This window comes from Anopheles moucheti, chromosome 3, assembly GCF_943734755.1.
Source record: "Anopheles moucheti chromosome 3, idAnoMoucSN_F20_07, whole genome shotgun sequence".
In the NCBI taxonomy this organism is placed as follows: domain Eukaryota; kingdom Metazoa; phylum Arthropoda; class Insecta; order Diptera; family Culicidae; genus Anopheles; species Anopheles moucheti.
This window is the reverse complement of record NC_069141.1, coordinates 71357271-71380820: the sequence shown is the minus strand read 5'-3', so window position 1 is coordinate 71380820 and position 23550 is coordinate 71357271. Positions and strand designations below refer to the sequence as shown.

The window sequence follows — 23550 nt, the reverse complement described above, 5'->3', positions numbered from 1 at the left end:
ATAATTTAATAAATATCACAGAACTGAATCAGTGAAATGTAGATACTGGTGGCTTAGGAAATTGGGGAAAATAGTCTGTTGCTAAAAGGAGAACATTTTTCGTATCTGTTGATGCCACTAGAATGCAGGATATGGGAGGCTGTTGGCATTTGGCATATGTGAAACGCACGCTGACTTATCATTATCTCAACTATACGCTCTACGGAGTCTAACTCAACTCTAGAAGATGTCCCTAGTGCCTAATTCGTTTGAGGTTCTCCTTTGTTTTCAGAAAGCAAATCCTTAAGAAGCACGAGGACCATGAAATCTTAAATGATATCAATCTAATGTAATTATCGTTGCCTACCTATCAGGACGGAGCAAACGGCAATAGTATGTGTTTATCTGTATCAGAAATAGTACATCACTTTCAATAATGACTGCGTTTTATCGTTATAGAGTCGGTCTACGGTTAACATGATTTGAGAAGAAAATATCTAAAAAGTCTTAAAGATAATAACTATTCTACTTTCCATATGGCAACGCGGTGTTGCGGGGCGATAGCGCTTAATCCATCAGTTTTTGATTGCTAAGTGTACTTCGTAATGGTAATCGTAATATTTTCCCCAACTCTTCTGTCGGCTGACGGTGGAAACAAACTTTACTTTGGCATTTCCCTAGCGCGCACTGTAACGAGAAAAAGGGAGGAAAATTAGCATAATGATATTTGTCGCGGAATTAGGGTTCAACAGTACATACTTTCGAGCAGGAAAACTGCCGAACAGATACCGATCATGAAGATGATGCTCATCGTGACGATCAGTATCGTGATCTGGTGGCCACTGGAGCAGATGCCAGTCTTGATTACCCGTTGCGGCCCCCCGATCCCATTCACCATGGTAAAATGCGTTGAGCTGGCAATGGACACCGAGTCCGGATCTTTGCCCTTCAGCGATCGGAATGGCGAAACGAGGCTAGCTCCTCCGGCCGGTCCTACACCGGCCAGTTGTAGCTGCCGTTCGCTCCCATTGCCACTACCTTCACCTTCGTCGATGGAAATTTCATCGATCGGTACGATAGCACCACTGCCAATGTGATGCGCATCCTTTCGGTAATCGATCGCGGCATGATCGGCTGGATGAACGTTACGATCGTCCTCCTCCTGCTCATCATCGTCGTCGATCGGCTGATGTGGTAGCAGGATGTTGCTGTTGTAGCGCGATCGTCGCCCGAGCGTACCGGGATGGGGATGTGGGACCAGATCGAGCGTCGAGCAAAGGTATCTTTCAAGCGTTCGGCTGCTAGCGGCTCCATCTTGCTTGGAGTGATGACCGCCACCCCTACCGCCACCAGCAGTCGATTTACGATGTATTTTGGCAAAGTTCTCAAGGTTTGCTACCGTCAGCAGTAGCGACCCGGATGATGCACTCTGTCGGTTTAGATAAAATATGATCAACACCTACGCGAGCATTGAAGGCTAGTGTCAGCCTGGGAGAAGATACTTACATGTGTACTGTTATTACTATCGGTGGAACCCTGCGATGAGCGGGAACCACGTTTCGGGCCCTTGCGCTGTTCGCGTTCTTCCTCCACCAGTACACGATCCAGCGATCGGCTCCCACTGTACCGTGCGCTCTGTCCGAAGGAGAAGGCCTTTCCGTACGTAATCGGAGGCAATGGATTCGTCGCCATCTGGCGGGATAGTTTCTTGTGGCGATCGAGCGTGTAATAGCCGTAGTACGCACCCCTAGGCACTGCTGCCGACGAGCTGTACTCGTCAAAGCGCTGCCTCAGATCGTCCAGCTTCGAGGAAGGGTTAAAGTTGGCCAGCTGATGCACACTGTGCCGGCGCCGTTGCCTTCGGTCGTACTCGAGCGAACGGTAGGTCGGTTCGACGTAGTACGGCAAGCGTCCCATTCCGCCCCCGGTATCATCACCGTACCCGTCATCTCCACCCCCGAGCGGATATTCGCCGTGGTACATAAAGCTGCGGTTGGCATAGCCGGCCCTTCGCAACCGTCGCAAGCTGTTGGTCCGTTCGGCGATGGCATTGGCATTGACGGTGGTATCGAAATAATCATAGGGTTCGGTGGCGGCGGCTGGTAGCACTGCTGGTACGACACCGGACGACAGTACGGCAGGCCCGGAGGCTGGAAGATACATTTGTTGCTTTTGTTTCGAATGTTGCTGCTGCGGGTGTTTTGGCGCGTTGGATTGTGTTGAACTACTGCTACCAGAGAGGGAACCTAGTGAAGCCCGAGCTGCCTCCCAACTGTTTGTCATCTGCAAAAAGGGCAAAGGGTAGGGACAATCTTGGTTTAATCATAGCTCATGTGGCGAGTTATTATGAAATAACATTTTAATAGTAAATATTGCAATTGGAAATGAATTATATAAATAGCAACAGTTTATCTGTCTGTTTCTTAAACAGTAGTCTGCATGCCAATCGGGGCCAATACTCCTTCTACGCTATGTTTACCAAACGTACGTCTTGCCTTCTTCACATTGCGCTCAATGACCAATCCTTCGAATGATCGCAAGTTAGTGCGCAACGTTCACATCTGCACGTAGTCTGATTGCACCGAGCGCAAGCCGGCTTCTTGCCTCCCGTGATCCGGGCGCCTTATGTCTGCCACGCATCGAGTATATCGCTATTGATGACTCAGCTACACCCAAACTAACCCTCAGGCGCAGGTTCGGCAAATACTGCACAAATCCCTTCGAAAAGTGGTGCCAATGTGGAGCCGGTTTAAGTTAAAACCTCCCTCCTCTGGATTTGCCCAATGTATACCGTTTGAATCTCGCGTAACATCGTCACCGGACACACCTTGTCATGACGCACTAATACCACTCTCAACATAAAAAAAGACATCACCGACATGTTTACGGTACTGCAGCTCGTTTGTGGGTGACTTACCACCCTTCCGTGTGGTCAATATAATTTAAACAACTAAAATCCTTGGCAGGGAACGAGGATTTTCGGGCACCGAGAGGAAAACAAGATCTCCGGGATTAATGGGTCGCACCGCGCCATTGCTCTCCTGGCCGCGAAGAAAGCCAAGTACAAGGATTAAACGGCCAGTTCGCCAATGGTCAACCCGCATTGCTTTGCGTGGTGGCAGGTTGGTAATCGTAATAACTTCCCGCACACACACACCGATTGCTGTCTCGCGTGTGTAACTTCGCGCGGGTATTGCGCAATGGTACAATATCTTACGCTGACCGGCCCTGATCGGTGGTTTTCCTTGTTTTCCTGCTGAAATCTTGCTCTACTTGACCGCTCCTCCCCAGGTATGCGCGTCGGTGCGGTCGCGCACTATTCGCGGGAGAATAAAGGGGACAACCCCCTTTCCTTGTAGACACTGCGCGCCAGAAGTGAACGGCAGAGAATGGTATGGTCTGAAGTATGGTCCTGACGTATACCAGCGCTCAATGCACCCACCGTTACCAATTTAGCGATAGTTTGCAATCTGTGGTGTTGTCGGGTACATTGAGTACTTGCTCATTTGCTACTTCCGCTGCCACAGCATGTTTGCGACTCCCAGACATTGCCCACCTCCAATATCCGGCGAGTTTTGGAAGAGGATGGATGGCACGATGGTGGTGTAAAATTTGGAACTCATTGTTTGCTTGCTTTCGATCGCGTTAGTTGCCTTCTGTTCCGTGCTACCGTTCTGTGAAGTTTATTTTCGGAAGATCCGTTACCACCACCCCTGAGCTCGGCTGAACGAACGGCCTTGATGATTGTTCCCCCTGCCGGGGGCATTTGGAGAGTGTTCGCCTGCACTTGTATTGTATTGTTCCGGATGGATGGCAAGATTTTCGGTTCAAAATGGGTTACTTTACAGACGATTCAAGATTGAAGCGACATTTGAATGAAGTTCTCCTGGGGATGACTTGCTGGAAAGAACGCACTTACAACAAAAGCCACTTCGGCCCGCGGGACTTCATCAAATTCTTAATCGTCTCGATCGCCGGACACACCAGTGGGGTGCTTTTCCATCTGGGAATGTTCAGAAAAGGAATGGCAATGAACGAACGACCAAAGAGAAGTAGGTTTGTTCTGGTTTGGCAGCAGACATCCCGGCACACCGAACTCCCCCCTCATCACGATCCCTGTGGGAGCTCTGTTGCTCCAGAATCCGGGTTCAATGGCTGCTGCTGCCCGGGTTCTCTGCAATTGGTCGCGGCATTATTACGTGCGATCAGCATCGACTGCCGCCGGAGTATTTGGATTTTGTGTGCATAATGATTCCTTTCTTTTGCTTTTTCTGATTTATTGCACCGTTTGCTTTGGCGGATGTGATTTGCGGGGCGCCAGGGTGAGAATTACTGGAGACGGATCAAGATGACAAGGGTCTAATGTGTGGGTGAATGTGTGAAGCGTTTTCCTTTCTTAAAATCCTTCTTTCGGAAAAAATCGCTTATATTAGCCCAAGAAAGGTTTTAACGCCTTCATTTGCGCGCTCTCTAAAAGCCTTGGCTGCGGATGAGTGCATCCCGCTCCATTCACACCCATTATCCCACACAATGGTCCTATCGTCGCTTAACATAGTTTTAAATATTTGTGCCATTCATCTACGTTCTTCGCCGGTGGGGAGGGACACTGTCAGTTCCATCGGGCTGACAGCTGACGAATTTGATCGGGTTATCTGTTGCTTTGGTCTGCCAGAATACTATGGCAAAACGAGTGCGGCCAACGTTACGCTCGATGACACACCGGCTTCCGTGTTGTGTTAACAGCGACGGCGACGAGCGCGTCGTACACTCTGGCGAACCTCTGGCTCGGGAAGGCCGGTGATCTTCGGTGCGATGCTATCGAATGACCTCGGCTACGGCCTTAAGAGTCACGGTTTGGCGACACCGGTTTATTACCGCGCCGGTCCGTGAATGGACGCAGCACCAGACAGACGGCCAACGGACGCCGTTTGTATGTACGTGTAATATTGCCGGGGGATAGAATTGATTGTGTATGGTGTGGTTGATAAATTAAAGATGAGCATTTAATTTTGCGGTTGGCCTGTTCGTTGATTGATACACTTCACTTGTTCACTTCTTTTGGAAGCTACAGAATACTTTGCGATGGTATGAGATGAGAGCAGGAAGTTCACAAGACATTTAAAGATCACTTTATTATTTTTAAAAGGTGTTTTATGTTGAAAAAGCCCATCACGGGAGGTGCATGGTTAAAAAAAGAAGAATTTTGCATCGTAGTTTTATTCATGCTTTATCCATCAGTCAAGCTTCGCTGTCGACCATAATCATGCTATAAAAGGATTCCTTTCCTTTATTCTTTTTTTAATAACTATGCACCGCAGAGCCACCGTCAATCTGGGCGACATTTTCGCATGATTGGAAAATCATCAAACAACCGCTCACAAGCGGCGGCCCCGCAGTTCAATGCGTGCTTCCTTTTAGTGTTATTTTTTATTTATTTTATTGTACGTTGAACAAAAAAAAAACCAACCCCAACGAACAATAATCACGGATACGTATAAACACACTCCGTTACGGCGGTCGGTCCATCTTCACCAGAAGGCTTCCGTCATCGCGTCCCAACACAAAGCCACTCGCGGTACGACCTTGCGCGCTTTTGCGCTTGCCGCTGGAGGCTTCAACCTTTGGGGTTTGTAGTAAAACCATTAAACCAGCCCGATTCTGACCAATTTAGCGAGTTTCTACGACACGCGCGAAAAAGAAAAGCAAAACGGTATCCCCCGCCTGCCGAGACGTTGGTACGAGCCGCCGCCGTAGTAAATCACATCATTACGAATGGGCAAGAATGATAAGCGAGGAAGCGTTCGGTACGAGGGAAAGAATGGGTAAAAATAAAACCAAACAACCCGGAAACAGGTTCGTGCCATTTGGGTACGGTTGTTTTTTTTCTGTCAGAAAATCATCAACCCCAAGCGACCATCCTCGCGGCGACGTCACAAACCGATGAAGAAGATCACGCTCGAGACACTTTCCAGGGCAGCGAGACACACGGCTCACCCGGTACCGTAAATTCGCCGTAAAGCCCGAGGATATATCAGATTAACATTTTCATACGAACCACTCAAAACCAGGAATAGAAGATGGCGTTTATTTTCGTTCGATGACCATTAAGAATTCCGGAGAAGTGTTTTTTTCTTCTTCTCTCGACTAATCACATGTAAATGTTTTCGTTCGCTAGCGGACACCAGTCCTAGGCGTTCTCTGGTGTATCTTCTTTTAATTGACCTGGCGCTACCAGGTGACGGTATGCCGGACACCCGTTTGGTATTTTTAAAACCCTTTCCTCTTCGTCGAGATCGCGTCGCGATCGTCGAAGCAAACAAACATGTTTGTCGTATCGGAACCCATCTGTCGCAACCCCCCGGCTGTATAAATTCTGCGGTGTGATGATGACTCCAACACACCGTCCTACCCGGGGGTGTCGTCGCATTAATAGCCGCCTGTTTACGCCACGCTGTATTAATTTTCCGCGTTCTTACATTTTAGCTCATACTACCTTTCTTGGTGGTTTTGGTTTGAGAACCGGGTGACAAAATCCACCAACGCAGCACCAGACAAAATGTGCCGAATCTTTCACTGCTGGGATGCTGGGCAGCTCAAAGCTGCTTCGGTTCTTCACACACTGGTCACTGAACTAACGGCAACGACTGACTGTGCGGGCGTACCGGTGGACTAGTTTTGTGCATTCTGCCGGTGAATCATCGCTCCGTGTCTCAGCGCACTCGACAGTCCATTTCGTATGCGGATCAGACGCCACAGCCAGATGGAACCCGAATCGGCCACGAATCGGTGGATTTTCCACGGTGGGTGCATAGTCCGTGGATGTCGGTGTTGGTGGAAAGAGTTGAGTCACTAGTATCGAGAATTAATGCCACTGGAAGAGTTCAACAAACGCTACCAATGTTTACGTCCGTTACGTATTGGAATGCGTGCGTTGTTCGCAGGATGTTTTGCAGACATTCCAATTCCCATCGATCGAGAGACCTTGAGATTTTAGCCATCTATTTTTATTTCACCGGTGACTAGTTCGATAACTACCCAGTTCCAGCTCCAGCTAGGCTAGGACTGTGCGATACATTTTTAATCATGCGTTAAGATTAGTCGGATGTTTCATGCATATTTAATGGTCGTATTTCGATGTGAATATTTGTGTAACATTGATTTAAATCATCTGCCACCACTATCTTAAATGCACATAAATTGTTCGAACGGGACATCCATCCCGCACTTGGAACATGGCCCCATTAGCATATAAATGAACGAACTCGTCGGCGTTCATAAACAAACGAATTCCACCTTGTTCGTCAAATATCGATCATCTTCAAGGCGGATATGCTTGGCTGATGCAACCGGGCAATAAATCGTGTTGGGCGGCCACTTTTGAACCGGCCTCTTCACTGCACCACCATCAAGGCTAACCTTGATCGCGCGTGCTTACTTGATCGTGGCCCTCGAGACCTATTGGAGGCTACCGTCGTATAACGAATACGCCGGGTGGCGAAATGTCGACCACAAATGGTCGATGAACTCGCCCGTCTAACAACCGACAAAACCAAACAATCCCAACCCCAACCAACCGGATGAACGGTGGTTCGGTCTTTCTTGCACCTCTCGCCCGATGGGTACTGCCGGGTGGAGTAATACTCACCACTCAATCAAACCGATCGATCTGATCGCCCCACAATCTACCAACGATCAGCTGCGAGATGGCGTTGAAGTGTGGCCTCTCTCCCTTGGAGAAGCTGATTGGTGGTTGCGTAACAGAAAAAAACGTAATTAAATTTAAACCTTTCTCGAAACCTTTCCACCGGTTGCGCTTACATCGTTTGCAGGCGTCCCGAAAAGATCTGCCCGGCCGTACCGCTCTGCAGCGAGACGAAAGCATTCACACCGAAAGTAAAAGTGTGACTGGGGGTTTGGCGTCGTCGTCTACGCGCTACAACACTTACAACTTTCAATGTCATTTCTTTGGACCACGCCAAACCAGCGGACCGATCGAAAACCGAGAGGAATCGGAACAACAGCATAACTCCCGGTGCCGGTTGGGAATGGTTGCGAGGGTCGCAGATGGATGAATGGTGGAGGACGATTTGTTGTTTCGGTTGCTTTGCGCCTGACCTGAACCCAAGCGAACTGGTGGACGCCGAATAGTTTGCAGATTTATTGCCAATTGGCGCTGTTGGATGGGAGGATGGGTAGGAAGGTAGGAATTGTAGATGTGAAATGTTATGCAAGCCACAATCGATCGGAATCTGCGTGACGATGCGAACTGCTGTTTGCTGGGCGGGACGAATTCTTCGTTTTCGCTTTCGGGTTAACGAGGGAGAAGGTGGTTTGGTGTTATTGTGTCACGCTGCCTAAAAGGTTCGTTGGACTACAAAACAGATAAGCAGGTTTAAAGTCCCTCCCCGCAGTGCAGTGTATGGAAGCGATGTTGAAGGACATATGTTATTGGTTGTAATTATTGTTCAACTTTAAACAGTTTTTTTAATGAAAAATAATATCAACTACCCCTATTTCTAGCTCCGTACAACTTCTGGCGGGTACAATGTTACGATCCGGTTCGTTACAATCTTTCTGTGTGAATTAACAATTCCTTCGCGGCGATAGATAAACGAGCGAGAAGATACACATGCGGCACGCGGAGAAACAACGTTTGAGATGCTCGGTGAAGCGCATCACGCCGTGCCAGTAGGATCGTCTATTTCCTGCTCTCCACTGCCTCGCACAACCAATCATCAACCAACCACCCGATCGACTTTCAAACCGAAACGGTAGTGATCGCGATCGTACGAATGTGAAGGTTACGCGGTGCGCGATAATTCGTCTCGTCCTCCTGCTCAAGAGCTAACCGGTAGACGGAGTTGCATCCACCAGAGGGCTTTTCGCATTTGCCCTCTGGCGGGGGAATTTGATGCATCCGGGAGAACCAGGTATCGATCTTTAAGGAATACCGTGCGACAGCTTATGAAAAAGAAGTAAAAATGCGAACGATCCCAACAGCTGCATTCGAAAGATTTATTGTTCGCGCGTTAAATGTGCATTGCATAGGAAGAGAATGGCAATAGAACGGCTCTAAGGCTTAGCTCGTTGCACTTCAGGAGTGAAAAGACTTGGAGGTGGGCAAGAAACGAACCTTTGTTATTGTTTTTGTTTTTGTTTTGAAGTTACTACAACAAATTCTTATTTGATCTTAAAAACATCTTTAACATATAATTCTTCAAAAGTGAAATGAAAAAGGGATCGGTTCAGAACCGATCGGCTTAAAATGTGTGACCGCCAAGAGTACGAACCGATATTTACCATTCAATGTTTAATGCAGACCTGTCAAGCAATGCAAACAACAGCTGCTCTCCCCTCGGCGGTTGTCTAACTGGAGGACATGCCCATGATATCCACGAAAGGCACCAGCAAGGTAAGAACAATTTGACCGACGCGAAACAATTCTACGCGCCCTGTTTCGGTGTGTTTACCGTGACAATTTAAACCGCCAACTGCTTGTCCACTGGAGCACATTTGGGTTGGACGTTGGAGTGCGTTTCCAGTGGAACCAATTTATTAGTCAGATTTAGCTTAAACAATGTTCAACAAACAAGCGATACTGCAAAAACATCATCAGCTGTACAAATTCTACCGAATACTGGCCGAGATCTAGCGGCTTCCGCATTCTCATGCAGCGCCCGGGGATTTTTCCTGCACGGGTCATTAACACAACCACACAGGAAAGATAACAGACATGAGTGTGCTCGAGAGTGTGTCGTTAAGAATTCCCCGATATTCTTGACAGCTTCGAGAGGCCGCGTACCGTCATCGCCTACGAGCGAGTGACTCACTCGCCTACCCTGTGTGTCTCAGGTTCGCTCGCGCTCTGCTGCTCCGAATTTCCCATCCCCCATTGCACACGCTCCGCGGTCACAAAAGGAAGCATGAAGCATTGCTATCGTGTTTCCACTGGTGGCCATTGGCGTTACAAAGGGGGATGATGTTTGCCAATTTATTTGAACCTTGTACCGATGTACAGCGCGATTCTAGCACTCACCGAACCCCGAACGTGTGCCCCATGGCGATATTTTTCCCAGCATTCTGTCTAAGATATCTTCGGCTGGACCGATCTAGCCCAGCGGGTGGTTAGGATTTGAGTGTGATACATTTCACGGCACCACAGTTCGGTGTGACTTAGCGAAGCCTCTTTGAGGTTTGGGAATGAAAAAAAGCAAACCCTGTTGTCACCGTCGTGCCGGTCGCGTGGTGGCCGGTAGAAGGTCACTTGCAGAATATTTCGTCTGCAAACGCTGGTGCGACCAGTACTTGCGATGATGATAACCTCAATCTCAGTTTTATAGGCGGTACAGAAGGATGCAAAGACCTTTAGCAGGCGGACTGTTGGGTAAGCTGCCTAACGCACCGTGGGGAGGTGGCTTGAGAAACGGCTCGAAGCAGCGTCAACACCGCGGACGATATTTGCCACTATTAACAAACCGGACAAAGGTGTTCGGACGCGTGGAAAAGTCCCATGCTACAAATTGGAACAGATCCGCACTGTGTCCAGCGTGGAAACCTGATGACCTCTGTCACTTGACGGGGGTGTGAGCGTAACAGGCAGACGAGAGAAAAAAAGAAGACGCTAGATGAATCCAACTCCAACCAGCTTCCTCGCATCGATCGGGTATGCTAATGCAACTGCATCCATCATGCACTGTGCATGATCGTACGGTGCATCGTGTCGTGTGCTCTCGAAGGTGAGAGTCAATGACGCGTTTGGACGCCAACTGGCTGCTCCGCCGGCTAAATGGTGGCCAGTGGAAGTTCCGTAGCAGGCCGTGACCGCGAAAATACTACGACGACAACGCCACCTCCACCATCGTCCACAGGCTCTTTTTCCTGGGTGTTTGGGGCTGGTGGATCGTTCGTTACTGGATTAAGAATTCCACGCAAAACCTGTGCCGCAGAGTGTGTGGTATCTCGTCTGTACCAACGGGGCACGATTTATGTGTCATCCGGTCGACGAACACTAGGGGCTACTCGTGCTGCGCGTGATAATACTAACCTACTGCAATATGGCGCTCTGAGCCCAGTGCCCGGCCGAAGGACACATCTGCCGGATTCACTTGCCACATCGGCAGCCGGCATCCGAACCCGACCCAAAATGGTCCCAAACCGATCAATCGATTAGAAAAAAACCCCGCGTCAACCACCGGGAACGTGAATCCGACCGACGCGATCGACTAACCTTCGGCACTAATAATAGTAATAATTATTCAATGTTGCACGGTGCCGACTTCGGTGGTGGCGTATACGTGCTCGTTACAAATAGTTGTTTCCTCCGGATCTTGGAAACCGAACGATACACCGACAATCGATCAACCCCTTTGTGCAGAAGAACGCGGGGGTGATGGAATGGGCAGCCCGGTTTGGGTCCGGAGTCGGCGGTACTGTTGTGCCGGGCGCGCGAAGGTAATTGAATTAAAGCGAGGTTTAAGAATGTTCGGTACCCCCCCCCCCAAAGGTTTCTCCTCTCACCCCTCCTCCACCCGGTACGATGCCGGCCTTACTCGGTGGCCAGTTAAATCGAATTTGTTGGGCCGGTGCCACGCGGTCAAAAGGAATGGATGGTAAGATATTTCAGGGTTGCTCAGAGAACCTTCCACGAAGAAGTTGGGAAGCGGGAGGTGAAAATCCTACTCCGAAACCGATTATGATCGCAACGGATTGATACTAACGCCTGGAGCCGCAAGTAGAGATCAAGTCGTAAGACCAGAAGTTAATTGAATGTCTACAGCGTGTGTCATATGTACTACGTGTCTGCGGGAATAAAGAGCTTTGGCAATGTAATCATAATGTTTTACATAATTATTTGTTTAACATTGCTAAACAACGCTAGGGAAGAATTATGCGTCTTACTTCGTTGCCTTGTCGTGTGAGCAATGTTATCTTGTAAGTAACGCGCTGTTCTGGCTTGTGATAATTTTGACACTAATTATCGCAAAGTGAGGAGTGCAGAAATATAAAGAACTCCTACCAACAACAGTGCTGCCCTCTAGCTGACGTGGACATCATCTTGGGGGTAGATGATAACTTGTTCCGTCAAGAGGAACGCGATCATCTTGACAATTCGCACACGACAAGTGGGCAAGTGTGACGACCGTTGTACGGTACGCTCCGATCGTACCTCACGTAAAGGTGATCTCGTGTGGATGGTACGGTCATCAGGGCGTTTACGGTGACGATAATCTTTCTCACCAGCAGCAGCTGCTACTGTACGTAGCAACGATGAACTTAAAACCCCTTCCTTTCCAAGGTGTTGCATTTACGCGCAGGGGTGTGGATGGCGCCGACCATTTCGTGGAACCTCTCGTGCACAGCTGATTGCATAATTATGCCAAGGTCAGGCAAACGTTCCCTTGAGAGTACGCGCCGTCCGAGGGTGGCAGTTATCGTGGCAGTGGTAATAGATGCAGCCACCGCCACCAGGGAGATCACACAATCATTGCTCCAGTAAGAAAAAAAAGGCACGAGAAACGAGATGTAGCTGTGCTCTCTTCCACTACGTGGCTGACATGCTGGCGAATTTGGAGGTATTTGCGCTGTAAGATAATATCCGTTCGAGGCAGAGCGGGAATGAAGGGCACATCACACCGGATGGTGTCAAATTGCACACTCTGGCCCCCTTGGTGGATAATATGACTTTCCCTTTTCGCAAACCGGTGAACGATAAGCGATTGCACGGTGGGTCACTTAGTCGTATCAGCGATGTGATAAGCAACGCCGGAGTTGCTTTAGGGGTTTGAGCAATAAAGCAACAACTCCAAACTTTCCTTCTTCATCTATGCAACAGACCCATCGTCTATTGTTTTTTCGATCCGTTAGCTTCCCCACCCGTTGGTGTGGCGTTCATGATGCGATTAACTACTGCCTTCAAACAGCGAACCGTTCCGAACGCGGCTTCAGCTTGATGACTGTCGGCTGTCAGGTTGGAACTAATCTACAGATCAATCTCGTCGATTGTGCCGACCCCGACCTTCCCCGGATCGAATCGCGTCTGATCGGTGGCAGCTCCCTGAGGCTGCGGCTGTTAGGCTTAAGAATTTATTCCAACCGTGGCTCGGAAGCTGTCAGCAGCAAATTCTTTGTGTACGGCGACGCCCGACAGAAACGGTTTTGTTCTTGCGCTGCAGATGGTTTGGAATTTTTGAGCACAATTTTAGAACACTGAACAAAAGGTGATCATGCAGAGCTAATGATGTGCATTGATTAGAGAACGTTTGAAAATTTCAATGTATTGAAACTTCTCTTCACTTCTCTTTATTGTACGAATTGTTTGTTTCCTTTAAATTTATCTAATCCACTTCATCAGAATATAAAATACTTCTAATACTGTAAAGCATCGTGTAAGCAATACCCTCACGTACCTAGTTCACGATGAACATGTAATCGCAAACAACGACATCCACCGGTTGCATCACCTTCTTGCGAGGAGTCGTTCTGTTTTACGATAATCGTTCTGTCATCGTTGCGGAGTCCATCGGATTGCAACACCGGCAGCTAAAGGCAGCTAGGATTACTTTATTACAGCCACAAAAACCATACCCCCGAAAGCACATGATGGTGGTGACATCTTCCAACGGCACGAAGCTCACCGATTTGGCAAATGCGGACGGCGTGATCCCTCCTTCGTGCACAAACACACACACTGCATGACTGACAGACAATGGTGGATGTGCAGGATATGCTTGCAGGAGGTGGAATTAGGTCACCGTGTAACACGGTGTTGCTTGTTTGGCACAGCTTTTTTGCATGCCTGCGCTGCTATCTTAATGCACTTAAAACCCGAACTACTTTGGCGTGAATTCTTCAAGCCGTAGGGGTCAACTGTCACGGTGGCTCAGCAGCCACAGGGCTTTTTACAACACTCAAATCCTGACTGCTCGCCTGACGTACGTTGTTGGCGCATTTAGCTGGCATCTGCCGACAAAGCGTGATGGAAATGTAAATACATCGTAAAGCCCAACTGGATACCCAGTGCATCAGTGTTTATTGCGAAACAAAAATCTTGCAAGAAAATATACATATTTCGCTCCTAATAAAATATACAGCATTCTGAAGAGCACACGCACGCCGATTGCTGTAAATCTCAATCTTAAAATATGTATTTTGCCGCTTTCAATTGTACACCCATTTGCATTTTCTCCCATTTTCACCCGTCATGGGCTTGTGTGCCCAGCCCGAAGGCCATCATGACGTGTTCGAATTCGGTGGATCTACCCGAAAAGTGCGTCTCTTTACCATACAATAAGCATACAATGCAGCGCACGGCCCGTAGCTCATCGTTACACCAACCGCGCCACGGTACCGATCGTTCGTGGTGCCGGTACGAAGTGTCCAAATAAAAATTCCACACCCCTCCCTCAGCACTCTGCCATACTACCGTGGGCAAAAGACTCCCATCGTGTACACTATCCCCGAGAAGGAAACATAAATGCGCTTCATCACCCACTGACACAGAAAGAAATAAAACCCCGAACCACGAAAGACTTCAACGCTAGCATCAGCGGGAAGCGTACGGTTTTGTTTCGGGGTAGCGATACGACGGCGCAAACATGTCTGGGTTGACTCTCCGGGTTCTTTTGTCTATCGGGTTTATCCGTAGCCCTTTGGCAGGCGATTCGGTGAGCATCGTACCGTTACAGTGGGAGCTGTTGGAAAATTAATTTACGATTTGCTGAGTTCGTGGTAGACACATAAATCATTTTGACAAATGTTTCATTGTGGTGTAAAATGGCACAGAAGATCAGCGATCCTGGGAGATATAATGCCATCAATAGTACTTGTTTTAGTTAATATTAATACAGAACTTACAATTCCTAACAGGCTACGAGTGCAGACAAATAATATTTTTATTGCGTTTTGTCGCTGTGGTATTTGACCTGATTCTACTATCTGATTTATGTTCCCAGGGAGTCGACTGCATCCGGCACGACTATGACTATGACGCATGCGTGTGTCTTTCCGTTTTCTAACCCCAAACCCTGTTCAATAACCTGCATCCGAATCGTGAACACAATTTTACGTATAAAGTGCACAACGTTCTAAGGTAAACCCCCTAACAGATGTGTGTCAGAACTGCCAGGCGTAAGAGATACAACTACAGATACAGAGTACAATATTGTGGACATTAGAATGTAATACTTATTGCGAACTAACAAATTGTGTCTCTTTGTATCAATTTACTGCATTACTCACACTAAATAGATCATAAAAAATATGTTTTCATTTACGCAGCCGATGCATCGCGAACGAACAAAAGCTCTGGCGGTGTTTGATTTATGTGTTTCATTTTTTTCCCCCGTTTCATTTCACAAAGTATCAAACCATCGACCGACGATTGTTAGGCACAAAGTGATACTCTTAAATATATTCTGGAATTAAACTCCACCAAACCCGCTGTCGCTTGCTTCGATCCATCCAATCAAGAAAGGGACCCGATAATGGATCGCTCTCCACCTGCACCTCATTAGAACACATCGCGCAACACGGCGAAACATGGTGGAAAAAGATGCAACATAAAACATGTGTGTGCCTTCTTCAGCACTGCACTGCCCCTCACAACACGTTTGCCACACAGCCTACTCATTTGGCTTCTGGGGGTTTTTTTTTGCGCGCGGTTGCTTAGCAATCGTTGTACAACAAAGCACAGCACAGTTTCACAGCCCTGTTCAGCACATAAAACAAATGCGCATCGTCGATAATATGTGTTGGTTGAGTTTTGCTTGGAGAGGGGTTTTTTACACCCGCTTTATGCACCCGTGCAACCCCTGTTGGAATGTTGCAATGGGAGCTGCACTTCTATCCATTCCAATTCCATTTTCTTTCCAAGCACGAGTTGTTGGTTAGATTAAATGAGCTAAAATATTGCGATGAAACAAAACAACAACAAAAACAAAGAACCGAATAAAAGGGGGTTCCTCCAAACAGTCGATGGGTGTAAATATTACCCGCTGGCTTTCTGTTTATGTTACACTCGATTGAGTAAATTGGCGACACTGGCGAGTGTGTACACCTGCCTCCAATCGTGGTTGAAACACACATTAAGGTTTTTTTTCTTCATTCGGCGCTACTAGACAAGGGGATGAAAATTGCTCACGGGTTTGCCGAGGGAATGTGGGATTGCATTAGAATTGCACTGCAAGGCGTATGACATTTTCTCAGCATCGTTACGCTGATTGGAGATTGATCGGTCTGATAAGTTTTTCCACAAAAAATGCAACCCCCTCGCGACCAGCCTTTCTATTGTGGGGTTCGAAAAGTTTGGCAACAGTAATTAATGTTTGGCGAGCTAGCTGTTTTTGCTATTTGTCGCATAAACTACCGTGGCAGTAGGAGGCGCGATCCGCGTACGCGGGGGATTGTTGTCGAGGTGATAGCTGTGGGTATGACGAAGCGCGTAGTTAAAAAGACGATAAGATCGAATGCACTTTACCGGGACCCGGATCAAGACGCTTCTAATGCTGCTACTGCTCCACCGGTCCACGCTTACGGTCGGTGGCTACACAATGCGTCACATTTAGAACTGCCCGTAGGCGTGTGATCCGGCTTTACGTACCGACCGAAACGTTATTTTATAGCCACCCCTGTTTAGGCCGTTTTCGTCATCACGCTTAGTTTGGATCCTTTTTCGATGGTGTGAGTTTGTTTGATTGTTTATTTTTAACCTCTTGCTGCCTTTACCATTGTGCGATCTGGTTCCGTTTTGATTCCGGCACGTGATTTTACACTCCTTAGGTACCTCTCGAAGCGGTAGCGTTCTTGCTCATTGTAAGGCGCCGCGTGCGATATATTTTTAGCCGTGGCAGAGTTTTACGATCCGCGTTTTTAGCTGCTCACAGGGATTGGCAGGGCCGGCCGCGTGTGACGAATGGATCGGGTGGTTGTTGGGAAGCGTTTTAAAGTCACTTTGTGACGCTATTTTTGCTTGGGCTATTTTTACCAGAACGTGTCCCACCAAACCGTTACGTTTCGCACGGGAGCGCACTCGTGTGGTGCCGGATCTTGGGGGGGCGATTTATTTAAGCGCTGTTGTTGTCAATGTCTAACACGCCGGAGACGAACGCCCGCGAAACAGATGGCGGAGAGATCACGTAGAACCGCGTGGCGGTGTGAATGTTGACTAGATAAAAGTTGTTCTCGCGCACAGCTAATCGTGATGATTAATATGCAAGGAAGTGTGGTATTTTTAGGGGGAATTTCGTAGGACAGTTTCGTCACTCTTTACAGCTCGTTGTTCCGTTAGATACCTAAAGGTGACCTATTTTGAAAGTTATTCCATGAGCTACTCACGCAGATATAGACGTGGGAATTTCAAAAGAATAACCGGATCCGTGTACAATTACACCAACAGATGATTAATCTCGTGCCATATATCGTTAGCATGTTTCGATCGATTATGTGCAATGTGGATAACGCGGAAAGCTCATACCAAAAATGGGTGAAGAATGCAACGGCATAATGCACCGGGAAAATGAAATTGTCACCGAGTTGCTGTGGCGTGTTGCATAATGGGCAGCTTTTGCCGTCACGATGCCGAACGCAGGACCACAGGCTGGAAGACATAACGCGAGAAAGCGACGGTAAAGCGCGTGTGCGCGTATGGAAAGTATTAGCAAAAGGAGGCGGGAATGAATTGTCATTCATTTTCTATCAATCATTTAATCTTACCAGCGCACCCTCCCCTGAAAGCGTACCGAGCCGGGCAAATGGGTTAAGATCCAAAACACGATCACCGACAGGGCGTGCGGTTGCGTCTATCACGAGGAAATGTTGTGCAGCGTGAGAGCAGTGAACTCTTTCACCCTTCGGTCTTAGCTGCGTCTTGGGTGGAAGTAATCGCGTAATCACTCTCAAACGATAGTAAACGAGCCGCTCGTCAGAAATAGATTAAACACCGAACCGAGAAATGTCTTTGTTACTGGCCTCTGGTAGGGCGACAGTTGCGGATCGGTCTGTTAGTGTACGCCGCATCGAAGTAGCTATGCGACTGACCTACAAAACTACCGGCCGAAGTTGCACCTTTTAGGGCATATTCGAGCAACTAGAAAAGTGTCTTCATACGCCACACTGGCTTGCCGCTGGAATGGGTGCAGCAATCGACGATGGATGGATGGCATCCGATAAGCCATGCCATCGATCCACGCAAAATTGAGCACCTCCCCAGCCCCAGCCTGAGAACTCGCACCGGGCGGGCGTTGTAAGGCGTGAGTAAAATACCGGTGTGCATGAAACTTACCCGCCGCGTGCACATGTCGGTGCTACAAACTTAAGGTGTAGCGGTTGACCAACAGCACCACGGAGCGTCCACGAATGAAGCTGGACAGCGGTACCGGGTGGAGGTTTCTAAAGGGCTCACTGACGCGATATCGCGCGTGTCCCATCATCACCGTTTGAAAGAAAAGAAAGAACGAAACGCACACATTTTCGATCTACGCGGCGATCGTTATCGCGTGCTGCAACCTGCCCTGGCGTGAAGAAAGATATGCGCAGTCAGTGCCAACCAGCGGACGGGCGGTTTTGCAATGGTGTTTTTTTTCTTTCTTTCTAATGGTCAGGGTGCCGACACTGGTGCTTACCGTTGGGCAGGTTAATTAAAACGTTTTAAGGGCACACGAAACACCCATTGTGAGAATGGGGAACGGAGAAATATTTCTGCAACAGTGTATAAACGATCACCATCAACACACACTCACATACAGCCCTGATGGCGATTATTTTCTGTTGACAAATTGGCGGGTTCGTCGCTTGAAGTCTTTCGTTTTGCCATTGGGAAATATTCATGGCCATAGAAATATTCTTATCCCATAAATTTTATCTTAATCTTAATAGCTTATTCGACATTTTCTGTCCATCTCGAGTGTGTTAATCATGTCACAATAATTACATTTGACATTTAATTAAAAAAAGGGTTTTAATTAGATTTTTAGTTTTGCTAACAAATGCATAACGCGTCCCGATGGTAATTTATTGATAGAAATCTAGAATTCCTTAGCCGCATCGCGTGACGAATGGTTGGTTCATTCTGCTTCTAATAAATATAAAACAGATACCAACACTCCTTTTGCACATTCTGCTCACAATTCTTGGCTGTCGTTGGTTGTGGTCGTTGTGTCGCGCTCAATCTATGTCATTCTGCCAGAGCAAAGAACCATCCCTTCTAGAACACTGACGGCGCGATTGTATGCTTTTTTGTCTTTGGCTTGATGTATCGGGGCTCTTTTTTTGCATAACAGTGCCCGTTGAGTTCTAGCATCACGGAACGTTCTCCTTCTGCGGCGAGCGCTGTGTAAATTGACACCGAACGAAACGCAACGGGTCAGGAAGCGTATGTCTACGGTGTCCACCGCGGTACGATCAACATTGAACCATCTTACGAGCGGAAGATGCAAATTGCGCCAATGCAGTGGTAATGATCGATCGATTGGGCACGGGCTTAAAGGTAGACAGAGAGCGCAAAAAGTGAAACCCAACTCGACACAACGTTCAGCAGCGTCATGATCATCATCACCATCATCATCCTTCTTGCTCGCCATCGAGAGCAAGCGATACGTGTTCGTGGCCACGTTGGCTTCGAGGGGGAGATCTCTGTTCATACGAACAGCTGATTTAAATGTTAAGCCACCGAACTGGTGCGATGCGCGATGGAGAAGGCTCGGTCTTTCCAACTCGGTGACGAGCAAAATTGGAGCGTTTACTGGAAAAACGGTTGACCTTGGAGAGGGGCAGAGGCTATGGTAAGAAGGTCGGCTATTTTTACCACCGCTTTGGGTATTCGCGGTCCATCAGACACTGGAGTTAAATGTTTTCTTTGCCAAGTCCCGAATGCGAATGGAATAGTGAGAAAAATGGGTTAAGAAATCAATCGTTTAAAGCGCTTGTATAAAGTCAATCGACAGTAGATTATAAATCACGTGAATGTTTTATTTGAAGCGGGACTTCCGGATTTAAAACCAGAGAAGCAGTGCAAAATATAGCTTAACTTTGACACCATTCAATTATATCAATTTTGAAGTTGATCATTTTCCGGACGTAGCAGAGCGCGGAGTATTAAAGCGTCTCATCTTTTTAAAAGGTCAATTACGTAAACCTGCCTCATATGAGAGTTGAAATTATAGACGCCAATCCTCTCAGACCTGATTATGCTTTGTATCGATTCGTGTTTGTTTGTTCTTCAACTTTACGCGCCTTACGATCAAACGCTCTGTTTTTGGCTCATTTTCGTAATGAGTATATTATTTATTATTTTGTTTTTTTTTTATATAAAATTTGCTTGCAATGTTTAACACATTTGGTGATTGACCACACATCGAGTGTCTGATGCAAGCCACAGCTCATACAAGCGCATCATCTTCATCATTAAACAAAGTATGAGGTCACGAAAGGAAATTTTTTATTCGCTTTGGCGTGCCCCAAAATAAGCCATCGCAAGAAAGAGAGAGGTGTTGCAAATATTGCATATTGGCCACAACGGCAAAAGCTCATCTCGAGTGCTGGTTTATGTCTGTCGTTGGAGGCTTGATAAGGCAAACAGCAAGCAAACGCATCAGGCACGTACATGCTGCTGAAGATGATGCTGCGGCACAACGCTGCATATGCAAATGGTGCGCAAATGCACTTTTTTTTGTTTTGTTTTGTGGTGAAAATCGCAAACCAACCACGGCGCACTATTCACGAAAGGTAGTGACTCTAATCGAAGGGTACAGTGTGAATCCCATGCTGGTGTACTTTGGGTCTCAAAATTGTTTTCTATGAGTAGGTGAATATGCATGTACATGGGCATGAAGAGATGAGTGATAAACGCACATCCATGATCAAACGATTATAAAGTAGCGGTTGTCGATTTCAAGATGGGCTAGTGTGTGCTAGTTCCCATGCATGCACCTTCTTTGTGCATCGGTATGTATTTTGCCGCATAGACTTTCATATTTGTGTTTTAAACTTTGGTGCCGTGACCAGGATGAAAATAAACATCGATAAGTTTAAGGGGAAAACTCATTGAAGCACACAATTTTGATTATCTAACACATTGACAATAATGGCTGTAAACGTTGAAAGGAAATTTTAAATCACACCCCATCAACACGTGAGGTGTGCCCCCAGCGTAAAGCACACTTTCCACCATTAGATACGCATCATTCGTCCTGTGCACTTTAGGTATTCGCTACGATCATTTTAAACATCACAATATCCATTGTTTACTGCACACTGCATTTACTCTGCACCACAAGACCGCAACGAGAAAAAGGTCATAGGAGGATTTGGCGCCCAGTAGAAAACTACACCTTAAACCTTAAATCATAACGTACATCCCACCACCCGGTGCTAATATCTTAATTGAGCCCTTCTTACATCATTTTCGCTACGGATATATTTACCTGCATGAAGGTGTTAAAGCTCATGGTGCTGGTGGGTCGTTGTACTATTTTTTTTTATGTTGTTGCTCCTTCTCTGCACACGTGCAGCACGGACAGAAACAAATAACCGCTCTCTCACGCTGCACAACACTGCAAAGCGTTCAAAAAACGCTGATGTCTACTTTGATGGTTTTTTATCACCCAAAATCGCGGTAAACATTAAAGTTTTATTGTGCGAATTTATTTGCCCCTCTGCCTACTAAGGACGCAGCAAATGCATTTGCTTTGGCGATGATTCAATGCATAATCGATTTGGGTGCGTTTGCAACATGCAACATGGAGTAAGTGGTTTTTTCTTTTACTGTCTTCACTAAATGCACTTTCACACTTGCACTTTGGCACGCTTGCTTTTTTTTTGTTTTGTTTTCTGTTTTTGGAAGTCACTTTGTGTTCGTGTGTTACTCCAAACGACAATTTACTCCGGCTTGCGAGATAGCTTCACCACACGCATTTGCCAATCTTTGCCAGCGCACGGCACTGCACAGGCAACACAAGGTGGCAAGATTATTCAACTGCATGTGTGCCGATACTTCTCAGGGAAATGGGTTACACACGCGGAATTGATTGACATTTACCGTCAACCAACCGCTCACGCCCGGCTCTGGTGGTGTATTAGTTGTCTCTCGGGCGGTGACGTTTATCGCAATGAATCATGCGTGTGCGTTGATGTGGTTTGCAGCAGTGGCGTGGCACGAGGCTAAATGATTGCCTTAACGATCGAGAAGCCCACCAGATTGAGAGCGCGGAAGGGTAGTGGGCGGAACACCGGTCAACCCCGCAAGGAAGGTTGAGGAAAGTAATGTATCTTTAATTCTTTTTGCGAGCAGCTTTACCGGCTTCTGGGAAGTGTTGTGTCTGGAGCGGTTGTCTGCGTCCGGATTACATCACGTTTCGCTCCAACGTGGAAGGTGATGCGGGTCCTTGAAAGAGCCTGCAGGATTGCGCAACCGGGGATGATGGAGTTGGGTGTATTTTTCTTAAAATTGGTGGCGTTTTATCAAGGACGCACTGATCTCGATCACTTAGCGCGGCAAGTCACAAGCGTTGAAGATGCTCATCGGCCTCGTTCTCTAGGATGCTTCTGCTGATGCCTTTCCACCGATCATTTGATAAAATGAACTTCAAAACTGCACCAGCACGAACTCTACTGCACGCGACCTTCCCACCAATGCAGTTCCCGCTAATGCTCCCGGGAGTTAACGGTGCGGGCAAACCGTATCTTGCGCAACACCACACCGGGTGTTTCGCAGGAGATGCTGTGGTAGCTTTATGCTTTAACACGGCAAACCGCACAGACCGCCGGGCACTAAAGTCTACGGGCACGCAAACACCCAGCACACGATCGTGTCCGTCTGTTTCGGGACGTTGGTTTCTCCCCACTTTCTGGCCACCGTCGGTTTAGTCACTCCGCACTTGTAGCTTTCGGTGTCGGCACACTCCGCAAAGGCTGTGCATAAACTGACAGTCCGTGCGATGCTGGCGGTAGAGTTATATGGGAGTTACATAAATTTGCACACTCTCACGCGCTCACTCGCAACACGAAAAGGGGGCACGGCCGAGGAGAGCGCGTTTCGAATGCCAGAAGAGAAGACGCTAAGATAAATTCTCGCTGATCTTTGTGGATGCTGGGAGAGTAGATTGGTGTTATATCGGCGAGCATACGGTCTACTAAGACTGACTGCTCTCACAATCTCTCGACTGGTAGCCTTCGGATCTGATCAGCTGTTGCCGATCAGGTGAGAAAGAGACTCAGATTCTCCTGCAGGCTTGCTCACTAGATTGTCTCACTAAGGCTGTTCTCACGAGGCGACTACAGCATTTTTTGGATAGTCGGTTAAATTTAAAAACATGAAATGAAGTTCCAATTTCCCCGCACGCCCATTCCAATACCAGTTGGGCATTATTTTGGGACACAGCGAAAGCAACGTTCAATCACCAATTTTTTCGTACAGGAATTTTAATTTCTTCAATTACAATACCGGAACTTTATGGCTGGGGCAAATCGTTTTGCGCTAACTCATGACTCGATCTTCCCCCCAATCATGCTCAGCGTGCGAATCCCGGACCTACCCGCGAAGGGACGTGACGAGGTGAGTTTTCCCTCTGTTTCTTTGTC

At 47.5% G+C, this 23550-nt stretch overlaps 1 protein-coding gene across 1 annotated transcript; it reads right to left on the bottom strand.

Annotated features, from left to right (window-relative positions):
• Positions 1-463: 463 nt before the first annotated feature.
• On the bottom strand, positions 464-22782 carry LOC128303650 (uncharacterized). The gene is made up of 4 exons (XM_053040688.1): positions 21396-22782; positions 1486-2262; positions 739-1408; positions 464-666 (listed from the first exon to the last, which is right to left on the bottom strand). The coding sequence occupies exons 1-4, from the start codon at positions 21417-21419 to the stop codon at positions 641-643; spliced, it is 1497 nt and encodes a 498-aa protein (XP_052896648.1). The 5' UTR covers positions 21420-22782; the 3' UTR covers positions 464-640.
• Between the last annotated feature and the right edge of the window lie 768 nt (positions 22783-23550).

Excerpts from the sequence above, each read along its gene's own strand:
- LOC128303650 (XM_053040688.1), bottom strand. The coding sequence starts at position 21,419 with ATGAGCTTTAACACCTTCATGCAG. Across the intron at positions 2,263-21,395 it reads GCTTTAACACCTTCATGCAG|ATGACAAACAGTTGGGAGGC; the intron begins GTAAATATATCC and ends CCCTTTTTGCAG. Across the intron at positions 1,409-1,485 it reads ATAGTAATAACAGTACACAT|AGTGCATCATCCGGGTCGCT; the intron begins GTAAGTATCTTC and ends CTAAACCGACAG.